The sequence below is a fragment of the Lemur catta genome, chromosome 3, assembly GCF_020740605.2.
Source record: "Lemur catta isolate mLemCat1 chromosome 3, mLemCat1.pri, whole genome shotgun sequence".
NCBI classification, from domain to species: domain Eukaryota; kingdom Metazoa; phylum Chordata; class Mammalia; order Primates; family Lemuridae; genus Lemur; species Lemur catta.
The window spans coordinates 39139767-39153231 of record NC_059130.1 but is presented as its reverse complement, the minus strand read 5'-3'; the positions used below and the strand labels follow the sequence as shown (position 1 = coordinate 39153231).

The window sequence follows — 13465 nt, the reverse complement described above, 5'->3', positions numbered from 1 at the left end:
AAATCAAAGACTCAATAACCTGCATAATAGCAACAAAGAAAATAAACTACCTAGGAATATATTTAACTAAGGAGGTAAAAGACCTCTACTGGGAGAACTATGAAATACTGAGGGAAGAGATAGCAGAACACGTAAACAGGTGGAAAACCATACCATGCTCATGGATCAGAAGAATTAATATTGTTAAAATGTCTATACTACCCAAAGTGATCTACAGATTCAATGCAATCCCTATTAAATTACCAACATCATTTTTCACAGATATAGAAAAAATAATTTTGCGCTTTGTATGGAACCAGAGAAGAACCCATTTAGCAAAAGCAATTTTAAGCAATAAGAACAAAATGGGAGGTATTAATTTACCAGACTTCAAACTATACTACAAGGCTGTGGTTATAAATCAGCTTGGTATTGGCACAAGAACAGAGATACAGACCAGGGGAACAGAACTGAGAATTCAGATATGAGGATGGTTTTATCCTTACATAGCCATCTAATGTTTGACAGAGCAGACAAAAACATACACTGGGAAAAAGATTCCTTATGCAGTAAATGGTGCTGGGAAAATTGAATAGCTACACACCTTTCACCTCTCACAAAAATCAAATCATGGTGGATAACAGACTTGAACCTTAGGTGTGAAACTATTAGAATTCTAGAAGAAAATGTGGGAAAAACTCTTATAGACATTGGCCTAGGCAAGAATTTATGAAGAAGACCCCAAAGGCAATCACAGCAACAACAAAAATAAATAAATGGGACCTGATTAAATTAAAAAGCTTCTGCACAGCCAAAGAAATAGTCACAAGAGCAAACAGACAACCTACAGAGTGGGAAAAAAATTTCGCAGGCTACACATCTGATAAAGGACTGATAACTAGAATCTATTTAGAACTCAGGAAAATCAGCAAGAAAAAAATCAAACAGCCCTATCAAAAAGTGGGCAAATGACATGAACAGAAATTTTTCAAAAGAAGATAAAAGAATGGCCAATAAACATAGGAAAAAATTCTCAGTATCTCTAATCATCAGGGAAATGAAAATCAAAACCACAATGAGATATCACTTAACCCTAGTGAGAATGGCATTTATCAAAAAGTCCCAAAACAATAAATGTTGACGTGGATATGGAGAGACAGGAACACTCATACACTGCTGGTGGGACTGCAAACTAGTTCAACTTCTGTGGAAAGCAATATGGAGATACCTTAAACAGATACAAGTAGACCTACCATTTGATCCAGCATTCCCGTTATTGGGCATACACCCAGAAGAACAAAAGTCATTCTTTAACAAAGACACCTGGACCCGAATGTTTATAGCAGCACAATTCACAATCGCAAAGATGTGGAAACAACCCAAGTGCCCATCAATCCATGAATGGATTAGTAAACTGTGGTATATGTATACCATGGAGTACTACTCAGCTATAAGAAATAACGATGATACGACATCTCTTTGGTTCTCCTGGAGAGAGCTGGAACCCATTATACTACGTGAAGTATCCAAAGAATGGAAAAACAAGCATCACATGTACTCACCAGAAAACTGGTTTCCCTGATCATCACCTAAATGTACATCGGGGAAGGATACCAATTGGATATCAGACTGGAATGGGGGGTGGGGGGAGGGGATGGGTGTATGCCTACATGACGAGTGCGTTGCGCACCCTCTGGGGAATGGTCATGCTTGAAGGTGCAGACCCGGGGAGGTGGGGGGGGGAGGGGATGGAGGTATGAATACATGACGAGTGCCAGGCGCACTGTCTGGGGAATGAGAACGGATGCGCTTGGGACTCTGACTCAGGGGGATGGGCAGGACAAGGACAATGTATATGACCTGAACTTATGTACCCCCATGATGAGCTGAAATAAAAAAAAAAAAAAGAGAGAAAAAAAAAAAAGATATCTGCACTAGAATGCTTATAGGAGCACAGTTCACAATTGTGAAGGTGTGGAAACAACCCAAATGCCCATCAATACATAAGTGGATTAGTAAAATGTGTTATATGTATACCATGGAGTACTACTCAGCTATAAGAAGCAATGGTGATATAGCACCTCTTGTATTTTCCTGGCTTGAGTTGGAACCCATTCTACTAAGTGAAGTATCCCAAGAATGGAAAAATAAGCACCACATGTACTTGCCATCAGATTGGTTTCACAGAGCATCACCTAAGAGTACATTTAGAAATAACATTAATCAGGTATTGGGCAGATATGTGTGGTGGGAAGGGATGGGTGTATACATACATAATGAATGTGATGCATACCATCTAGGGGATGGACACGCTTAAAGCTCTGATTCATGGGGGAAGGGGGGACAAGGGCAATATACGTAACCTAAACTTTTGTACCCCCATAATATGCTGAAATAAAAAAAAAAGAAAGAAAAAAGTATGTTCCATTAGAGATAGTCATATCTTATTTTAAATGAGATAAAAATGAAATATACATTTTATTATACATGATTATTATTAGTCAACTCATAGCTGTCATTAGTATTAAAAAATCAGCGTTAGTTAAGTAGACAACCTAACATCTATCCATCATGTATGATTCCTTCCAGATGAAGTTATGAGTTGGGGAAATGACTGGTTTTCCTTATATATTATAATTGGTTGCTTATTTGTCCAACCAATAGATTTTAATGGAGACATGCTGGGTCTTGGGGTCAAGGGTTGTGAGAACCCTGTGGAAGCTACCTTAGCGTTGGTGGAAGTAGAACTTGCACCTTGCTGCCGCTACTTGCCGGGCCCTCATTTCTTGAAGGTATTGGACTCTTACTCAGGGAAAACTTTCGGAAGAGGCCTAAGAAAGACCTTTCCATTACTCCAGAAAAGTCACTGGTTTGTGCTCATCAGGAAAAGTCTGGTTTCGTCATGCTGGGAGTCAAACCACAATTGGCGTGTGTTTATGTCGGTCCTGAAAAGGCCATGTCATATGGTGATTATGAATGAGGCTCTGGAGACAGGCAGCTCTTGTCCAGGTGGATGAGTTCAGGCACTTGAGGTCTCTGCTGTGGTTTTACCATCTGAACGTGAGGATCATAGTGAGCTGTCTCATGGGCTACTTGGATTAAATGAGATAATGTACATTGCTTAATAGATTTACACTGTTGCTACAACGAGTATATAATAAGTGCTCAATAAATGTGAGCTTCTGGCTGTTATTCTTTTTTTAAAAATGGGGATAATAGAAGTACCCACCTTACAGAACCATTGTGAAGTTTGAATAAATTAATATGTATAAAGTGACCAGAACAGTGCCTGCCATATTTTAGGTAATAAATGTTAGTTTTTAGTATTATTAATATTATTACCATCTTGGGGAAATTATCAAATTTTAAAATTCTAGCACAGTACCAAATTAAAAAACTGCTCCTATTTAAGTATTTTCATATTAATACCATGTTCTGTAATATTAGATTTGTTAAATACATGACAATGCTACATATGTATAGAACATCTTTCTTGCTAGAAGAGATCTAAAATGCTCCACATTCTACCCCTATTTCTTTATATCAGTGTTCTAATGGAGTTACATTTAAATATATGGCTCTCTCTAAGGACTAATATAAATGTCATGGGTGTCCACTGCTAATGCACACTCGAGTCTCTGATATATTTATAGGAGGTAAGCACTAGCCATTTTTTATAACTGAGAAGACAAAATCTTAGAAAAGTGTTGGGCTGAAAAATAAGAATATCTCAAGTGTGACCTTAAAGGGAAATTAGGAATCTTCTAGTCCAATATTTTCATTTTTATAGATAGCTCAGAGAAGTTCATTAACTTGCCCAAAGTCAGACAGCTGCTAACTGGCAGAATAAGGTCACAGCTGTTGACTAGTGCTTATTTGGTGAGTGGTTATTTGATTAGTTGGAGCCATGGGTTGATGGAGCCAGAAGCACAGCCAGCTCGGTGCTCCATCCAGTCTGGCTCTACAGGATTTCCTGAGAGTCGAGGTGAGAGGGTCAGTGGAGAGTTCAGGCACAGAGTGGTGCCTAACCACAACCAAGAAATGTCGCACTCTCCTTTGGTGATTGGACATTTGGAGGGTTTAGAAAGAAGAACACTGGACCAAAAATTAAAAGAACCTGGCCCTACCCCTGGCTCAACTGGCAACACTGCCCTGCCCCCTGCCAGTGTACTGAGGCATGATTTACATACAGTAATATTTTTAGTACACAGTTCTTTGAGTTTTGACAAATGCATATAGTCATGCATTATTATCACATCCAAGATAGAGAATAGTCCTATAATCCCTAATCCCTAATCCCTTTGTGGTGTTTTTATTTAACTTTTCCCCTAACTCTCAGCTTCTGGCAACTACTGATCTATTCTCTGTCCTCAGGGTTTAGCCTTTTTTCAAAATGTCATAGAAATGGAATCATTTAGTATGTGGCCTTTTGAATCTGGCTTCTCTCACTCAGCATAATGCATTTGAGATTTGTCCTGGCTGTGTTCTTACTGTCTGCAGTTCTGGGGGTAATTTGCTTAACTTCTTTCAGCCTCAGTGTCCTCATCTGTAAAATGGGCATAACAATTGCTTTGCATTCATGTCACTATGGTTGGGAAGAAAGAATGCACACAAATGTGCATTTGGTAAGAGGAAAAGCAAGTGTATAAGTCTACTTATTATTTTTGTTATGAGGTTGCCGTTTGACGAGATTCCAAGTGCAAAGGCAATCCTAATTGAAGCATAAACCCTGCAGAGCCTTTGGTCATCTGATGAGCAGGGCAGGATCCAACATCACTGTTAAACCCCTTCTTAGCCAAAGGGCTCCACAAGCTAACTTAAGGCTCAAAATCTTATAGGAAACACACACTAAGTAGGGAGTGCCACTAGGGGTATGTATTGGCGTATTGCTTCCACCATGCTGCTCCCTCCAGGTGTTGGGAAGTCTAACCTGTCTATGAAATACTTCAGTCTCTTTGGATAAAAGGTGGATTTTAAAACATGACCATTAACATTGCTAATAATTTATAATAGTAATTATGTTGTGGAAAAAATATGATTATCTAACATATGGAGCACCAAACAGTTCCACAAGAAGATAGGGCTTCTCTTGGCTCCAAATACACAAGGAGGACAGTGAAATCCAGATTTGCATTTCCTTCTGAGGGCTATGTGATGCTGAGTTACATAACACATTCGACCAACACATTTTCCCTGGGCCTTTTTGCCTGGATGTGGACCATGGGAGGCCAGTCTTTGATACTGCCTTTCCTTCATTGCCAGGAGAGTGGCAAACAGGAAAGACAGGTGAACACACAGTGCAGTGTATAGCCAGAGGAGGAAAAAAGAGACTGGGCTGGGATCCATGAGACCTGGAGGCTATATCTGGCCCCTCCATGAACTGCGTAACTTCACCCTTGTTACCTCTCCCATGAAAACGGGGGGCCGCAGCAGGTCACCCTGAAGGCATCTCAAGTTACCCCATGAATGATAGATCCCCTGACTCCCAGGTCTGAGCACCAGAGCAGGGGGAGCAGAAAGCACCAGCCAACCCTGAGCCTTGGAGTGAAATCCTTCAGAGAATCTCCCTCTTTCCAGCACTAGCTGAATAAGATTCCAATAAACATATGGCTGAAATGTTTGTTTCCGGGTGTCATTTTAGACTGCAAGTAGCTAAAACAGATCCGGCTCCTATATATAGAGACTGCATTTGGTTGTGTTCTGGGAGGCTTTTATTACTACGCTCCCTGGAGGGCTCCCAGCTGAGCTTTTCCCTCAAGGGATCCGATTTTGGAATCAGAAAGTCAAAGAGGATCAGTGACCATGTGAAGAGTCTCTCCCTCTGCTAACGCTGTCCACTGCAGGTGGATGTCAATGTGGGCTGCCTCCTGTCTTTGCTCAAAGACTCTTAATAATAACGAGGACAAGTAAACACAAGCAAAATACCCCTGATATCCTAGGCTTAAAGGAAACATAATATGATTGTGGTTGAAATGAAACGCAGAAAGTCACACACAGCCTGATCTTCAGCTAAGAGGACCCAGGACCCTCTGTGGGTAGAAACAAAGGAAGGTGCTACAAAGGGTGGGTTTCTTTGGTGAGGGGTGGGGGAGTGTCTGAATTTCACTCATGGATTCTCCAGGGGAAGACATGCTGGGAACAACAAGGTGAAAGAAGGAAGGTGGAGGTGGTGGTTGGAGGGAGAGCCTCAGGGAGGGAAGGAAGAGGGAGTAGGGGTTTCTCCTTAAAGAGACAATGTCGAAGCCTTGCAATCTGGTTGTGTAAAATGTGTCCGATCACTAAGAGACAGTCCCTTTACTGTGTGTCCTTTGTTTTCTGCTCATAAAACCTAAGCTCTGTCCCAAGTTACAGTGCCTCCCTTCACCTGCCTCTGTGACTGCTTCATGTCTAACCATCATGGATCTAACTGCCTTCCTGGTCTCCACATTTTGTGTGCCTCACCACCTCTTTCCCTGCCCCTTCCTCTCTGCTTCATTCTTCCCTCTTCTCTCCCCTACTTCTCCTCTCCAGTCCTTCCTCCTCCCAGGCTCTTCTCTTTCCCTGTTCCTCCTGCCCTCTCCTTCCATTTCACTCCTTTCCTCCCCATCCCTCCCCCTCTCCTCCCTCCCTTCCCTTCCCCCTTCCTTCCCCACCCTCCCACCTCCCTCCCTCTCTCTCCCCCAGCCCCCTTTCTGTCCTGCTCCCCTTCTTTCCTCTCTCCCCTTCCCCAGGTCCCCATCCCTTCTCCTGCCTCTCCTCTCTTCCCTCTTTTCCCTTTCCCTCCCTCTCCCTCTCCGTCCTTGTTTATCTGTAAGCTCCAATTTCTTGCCTTATAGATTTACCTGCAGAATAAGACACCGCTCCTCTTGGAAAAACTGTTTAAGGAATCCATGTCCTCTCCCTTCATTCCTTGGGCATTTCAGAAATATTCCTCCCCCAACTACCCCCGTCAAAATAAAATGAATCCAGCCAGCTCCTGCTGTGTGTCCTTAAATCCATTCCCTCTAGCTTCGCTGGTTTGAAAGCCTGTACCCTAGAAGGGGCCTCCTGCATTTGCTGGCAACCCTGCTCAGTCTGATCGCCACAGATAGTGCTTTGGAGTGAAAAAAAGGGGGAAAAACCCTCTCCTTGGAGATTTCAAAACAGATTCAGCCAGCTTTCAAGTCTGTGCACTTGAGGAGTCGCAGGGTTTGGGGCAGAAGGGTAGGGGACTGGGGGTGTGGGTGTTTGTCATAAACAAATAGGCAACAGAATTTTTATATATATATATATATATATATGTGTGTGTGTGTGTGTGTGTGTGTGTGTGTATATATAAATTTGGGTTTCCCTTGGCATGTTTGGTGTCTTTCTCCCTGGCATCGAGGGTGGGTGCTGTGCAAGTCTGACTTCTCTCACACTTCTGCTCGGGTTTGGGGTGTGTGTGCGTGAGATAGAATTGAGGAGGGGGTTGCTTTGTTTTTGATCTGATTCACTTGACAGATTATTTGAATCCAGCCCACCTTTCCGCACATGTCAAACAGATGGGATCATTGTTAAAAGCCTTGAGAGAGCGGAGGCTGAGCGGTGGGTAAGGCAGGGAGGGGGAGGAGAGGAGGGGACGAGGGAGGGAGGGGTACCTTCTAGTAGCTTTGTGTTTTTCACACATTGGAACTGACAGGAGCCCTTCTTCTCTGTGTGTGTGTGTGGGGGTATTGGGGGTATGGGGCTGATGAGGGGTGGGATGGAAATGAGAGGGAGGTGGGGTGTTGGTGGGCAGGGTTATGATGTCACAGCAAAAGTTACAACAGGAGGAAAACACAGAAATGGTTCAACATTTTTTTTTAAACTTTGGACTGCCAAGAGCTGAAGGAGAGTGGTGAGCAAAGGAATGAAGGGGAGAGAGAGAAACTAAACTGGAAGCTTGAGTTTTGTGTAGCTTCTTGAAACCTTATGAATGGATTACCAGCAGCTGAGAGCCAGGAGAGACCTGTAGGGGATGCAAGATCACTTACACACTAAAAGGGGGAGCAAAGTGAGCGGAATTCTTCCTTGCTGAGTTATCCCTCCTTCCTGAAATGAATGGTAGGAAACCTTTTTCTGAGGGTCGAGGGTGGCATGTGGGAGGGGGCAGTTTGCTTCTCCTTTCTTACCTGAGGACTTCCCCTCACTTAAGCTGAGGTGCCTCTCCTTCCTCCTCCCTCCTTTCTTTCCTGCTCTCTCTCTCTCTCTTTCTCTCTCAATCTCTCTCTCTCTCTCTCTCTCTCTCTCTCTCTCAATCTCTCTCTCTCTGTCTCTCTTCTGCTGTTCTGGCTTTCTCTACATCCCCCCTCAACTCCCACCCAAAGCCTAATCTCTGTTCTTGAGCTGCTTCAGAAAAAAAGAGAGAGAGAGAGAGAGAGAGAGAACTGAATCAGAAAAGTGAAGGGAGCTAGGGAAATGAGAAAAGGAACAAGGACAGTCTAGGACTGAGGAATATCTGCTTAGTAATATCCACGTGCCTGAATTGATATCTTCTTTGGGGACTTGCATTGAAGCTACAGTGGATACAACATAGGAAAACAGGGCATGCTGAGGATGAGGGGTTTAAAATACAAGTGAGTCTGTGATTAGCTGGGGTGGAGGGGTTTAGAAGATGATGGGGAGACCCAAGGCAGAAGAGGCAGTGTGATCTTACTCCAGAGCATGGGGGCTGCATGCTTTAGAAGTGGGCAACATAAGCAGTGATTTTAAAAGTGTAAGTGATTTTTCTTATTACTTAAATGAAGGACCCAGTGCATTTCTCTGTTTTGTAACACCTGTGGTCAGACATCCTTACTTGTGTTAAGAATTCAGACCCATGCTCTGTGTGTGTCCATGACTGTATGTGTGTGTGTTTGTATACAAGCACATGTATGTAGGGGGTGGGGACCCTCTGAGAGAGCTTGCATCTAGGCAAACATGACAGGTTAAAACCACAGTGTTTACTTCCCCATCCTCTCCATTCATCTCAAATCAATTGAAAAAACAGTTGCTTGGGTCTAGCTGCTCATTTTTGCAAGTTACTTATTTTGAGCATCTCATTTGTTTATTTGATTTCTTGGCATATGGTGACTTTTAGTAACTTCAGATTGAGAAACTTGAGAGAAAAAGATCTATGTAGTACAGATACATGGCATTTACATTTAATGCTTCTCACAGCAGGACAATTGATTTCTCCTTTCTCCCAATGTCCAATATAAACTGGATTTGGGGTATTGGTCTTTTAAATCCCAAATGATAGATTGAAGTAAGAGAAGACACAGGAGGTTTGTGACAAAACAAAATAAAAAGATACAGTGGTCCGTAAAAGGTTAGCGTGGGCTTATTAGGCAGTAGGCAGGTCTGTTCACAGCACGTGTGTGTGTGTGTGTGTGTGTGTGAGAGAGAGAGAGAGAGAGAGAGAGAGAGAGAGAGAGAGAGAGAGAGAGAAAGAGAGAGAGAGAGAGGGAGACAGAGAGGATACACACAGGAAAGAGTACTCCAAAACAGTATTGATTGTTTGCTATTGATTGTGTAGACTGCGGCTGCTGAAAGAGAAAGCCCGAGATGTTTACTGGGGAAACCAAGAGTAGCGTCTGTCCCCCGTGCCTTGATGAGGTGGGGAGGTTTTCAGCAGGAAGGAGGGGACAGAGAGTAGGTGGAGTGATGCACCGAACTTACTAGCTTTGACATCATCATTGTCTTTAAATGAAAAAAAACAAGAAGATAGTTACAGGCAGAGAGAAAGGGAGTGAAGGGGAGCAGGAGAGGCCGGAGAGAACAGGGCTCCTGAAGTCTACGCTCTTCTTGCTCTTTCTCCAATCTTCCCAGGGCCCCACAAGACTACCAGAAGGTGAAGCCAAGGGCTCTCAGACCCATGTGGTTATTAGAACAGCAGACTGGCACCCCAAAGAACTTTACGAAGACTTGCAACATACCAACAAGTTGGAAGGGAATTTAAAAAGCTCCAACAATCAACAATCCCAAGCACCAAACTGAGGGAAACATTCTAACCTGCACAGGCAGATTGGAAGCTGGATGCGGACCTGGATGAGGACATCTGGAGAGTGAAAGTTAAGTATTAGCTTGGATTTTTGTGCCCCCTAGACTATTTTTTTTTTTTTTGCTTTTTAAAATAAGAAGCATCAAATTGTATATCTCTGTATAAAAGTTCTTCTAGCAATTTGTTTTAAGGTGAACATATTCTGGGTTAAGGACTACAAAAGAGAAGGTAACTCCTAGGGAAGGAAGAAGAGGAAGAAATGAAAATTAGAGGATAAGCTTGTTTTGAATGACTTCAGGTAGCAAGGGGTGTGTGTGTGTGAGTGTGTATTTGAGAGATTCGGCTCCTGCCCTGCCCGTGGGGCTCTCTCCTAGTATCAGGGAGGGGAGGGTTATTGAAGAAGGAAAAGAATAAAAAGAAACCTGAGCTCTCTGGAAGGAAATTCAGAGGAACCAAGAGAAATTAACTTCATTCTGCAAGGACTAAAATAGAGCAAGGAGAGTGAGGTCGGGAGAAGCACGGGGGAAGCGCACGAGGTGGGCAAGGCACAGAAGCCTCGCCGGGCTGGCAGTGTTCCCAGGCCAGGTAGCCAGAAGAGGCACTCTTCTGGGACTATTTGAAAAAGTTTGGTCTGTGAACAAAACAGTTTCCCTGGTGACTGCAAATCCGTTGCTAGCTGTCTCTTTCTCTTCTCCCCATCATTCTGGTGTGGTACCCAGAAGTTGCCTTCTGGTTCTGTGAAAAGAGTTGGAGGAGGTATGACGTGCTTGAAGATCCTGAGAATAAGCCTGGTGATCTTGGTGGGGTGGGCATGTAGCACTGCCAACTCTGAGCTGGGCTGGACACGCAAGAAATCCTTGGCTCAGAGGGGACACCTGAATCAGGTGATGCTGGAAGGAGAACACTGTTGGCTGGGGGCTAAGGCTCGAAGATCTAGAGCTGCTCCCCAGCATCACCTCTTTGGGGTGTACCCCAGCAGGCCTGGGGACTACCTGAGGCCCTACCCTGTGGGCAAGCAGGGAATCCGTCCTGCAGGACGCAGTAAACCAGATACCATGGGGAAGGCTGTGAGCATTGTTCCCCAAGACTTGATGGAAAATACAGCAGAAGCGAGGAGTGAGGCTGAGCAGCCAGTGGCCCCGTGGCTAGGGGATGGTCCTATTGGGCAATCTGAGCTGCTGGGAGATGATGACACTTATGTTGGCAACCAAAGATCCAAGGAGTCTCTAGGTGAGACTGGGACTCGGAAGAGCGCAGCCACAGCTGCCACCATCACCGCCAGCATCTCAAGCCTGAAGGAACCCAAACCAGAGACCCAAAGGAAGGGCCAGGCCAAGGCGGGGGATCATCGCCCCGTGGTGAAGAGGCAGGCAGAAGACGTGTGGGGAGACAACAATGACTCTCCTCCACATCTCCAACCACGGCCCAAGCATCCCCCTAAGCATAGGGTCAGAAACAGCCCACTGGAGGACAGCATCCAAAATGGTGGAGGGGACCCCTCTTGGGATGCAGGGACCTTTAACTCCCAAGGAGGACTGCCTGTCTTGTACTTCTCTGGAAGGCGGGAGCGGCTGCTGCTGCGTCCAGAAGTGCTGGCTGAGATTCCCCGGGAGGCATTCACAGTGGAAGCCTGGGTTAAACCGGAGGGAGGACAGAACAACCCAGCCATCATCGCAGGTAATAACCCACGCTTGGGCTTTCTGAGCTCCTGGGGGTAAGGCTGGCTCCATTTCTGATGGGTTAGATGTAGGGAGCGAGGAGGGGAAGGACTTGGAACAGGAAAGCCAGGAAGGGCTATCTGGGGTGGGGGTGGGGGAAAGGGCTTTTACTCAACAGCACAGCAGGTTTCCAGACACCAACAGAGCGAAGATAATGACTCTCTAACCACAGTGGCCTTTGTCCCTTATATTGATCTCATGTAGTTCTATACATTGTGTTTGTACTTAGGAGATTTATCTCTTTTACCTCTCTTTAAACGGATAAATCTCTTTGGTTCTTTGTCAGTGGGGAAGGGGTGTCACACTCCGTTTCTCCTACTCCAGTATGAGACACCCAGGCAACTTTGAAAACAGATGAGCGTCCGGGGACCTGAGCAGTGAGTCATGCCTGAGCTGGTCCTGGCAGTGAGGGAACAAAGCTGCCAGGTACACAGCCGTTGGATCCTGGCGGGTTCCCTGTTCTCTAAGCAGCCCTAAAATTTGGCAGAAAAGTACCACCTAGTCGAGGTCCTGGTCCCTTTCACTCTGTCCCCACAATCACATGTCCAGCCTAGGAACTGCAATCATGTGTCCAGTGCTACTGGAAACAGTGGGCACTTGCAAGCCAGGATCCTGGCTTCTGGCCCTGGGTGTTGTAAGAGGTACCTAAAAATGAAACTTGTATAACTCTATGGTTTTGATCAGAAGCACCTGTCTGGGAACGTTACATGTATTTATTTTCCACTATACCCAGATCTTAGCTTTCATGCAAAGTCACCTGGAAGGGCAAAGAAAAGAGCGGGGTTAGGAGTAACTGTCTCCCTTTGTCTTACTGGAGAGGTTGGTGTCAAGCAAGGGGCTGAGGATTCCACTTGGTATTTTTCACCACTGGACTCTCACCACCCTTTTGGATCTCCCATGGCAGAACCAAACACAAAGCAAGGGACATAGTAGAACCATTTAATCTTTTTAATTTGGATCATCCACAACACCCTTTGATGTCTTCCAGTCCCATTACATTGATGGGGAAAGTGAGGCGATAAAAAGTGTGCCAGAGGAAGGCTGGGAATAGAACACCAGAGCGCCTGAATTGCTTGACAACTGTCCAGATTAAAAACTTCTCAGGTTGCTGGATGCCTGCAAACAAGTGTCAAACTAGGGGAAGAAATCTGGAAGGAGGGAACTTCTTTCAATGGCGTGTTGCTGGAACATCCCTTCCGGACACTCTCTTCCATTTTTTGGCTGTGATTTCTCCTTCGGAAGCTGGGATTCCCAGACATTGAGCACTCTCAAGTCTTGTGGTTTTGCTTTATTTTATTTTTGGGTGGGAGAGGTGGTGAGGGAAGAGGAGAGAGAGGGGGCTGGGCTGTAAGGTGGGGGCAGAGAAAGAGTAGAAGGAAATCCTTATTTGGGGGCCAAATGGAAGAAATAATGAGATGATTATCTGATTAGAGTTGGCAGCTTTGCAGTTTTTCCCAGATGACATCTTCTTGCTGCCTAATCTCGCTTCCTAGTACCCATCTGCCAGGGAGACTGTGTGCTTGCAGTCTAGACTGAGACCCACGACTCTGCTTACCCCTCCTCTTGCAGTAGCAATGTAGGGACCTGGGATCAGTTCCCTGGCTGCAAAGAACTGAGGAAGAATCCAACAGGAACGTATGTGGGAGGCTCTAAGGGGCTATTGCTTTGGGCTATTAAGGCCCAAACTTAAGGAAACAGATTCAGTGCAGTGGGTACCTGACCCCTGTCCTGTCCCTCCAGTGTCCTGTCACACACTCTGCACAGAGGAGAGCAGCGTTGTGACTGGATTCCAGTTAGGGCATTCCCT

General features: G+C 44.9%; 1 protein-coding gene across 2 annotated transcripts in view; it reads left to right on the top strand.

Annotated features, from left to right (window-relative positions):
• Window positions 1-9912: 9912 nt before the first annotated feature.
• The window catches only part of PAPPA2 (pappalysin 2), a 297907-nt gene continuing 294354 nt past the window's right edge, over window positions 9913-13465 (top strand). Inside the window, exon 1 of one of the 2 annotated variants that reach the window (XM_045547293.1) lies at window positions 9913-11617. In XM_045547293.1, coding sequence (XP_045403249.1) covers window positions 10699-11617 — 919 coding nt within the window. In that variant the 5' untranslated portion in view covers window positions 9913-10698. The remainder of the gene's footprint in view (window positions 11618-13465) is intronic. The other variant, XM_045547292.1, reaches the window with a different exon arrangement.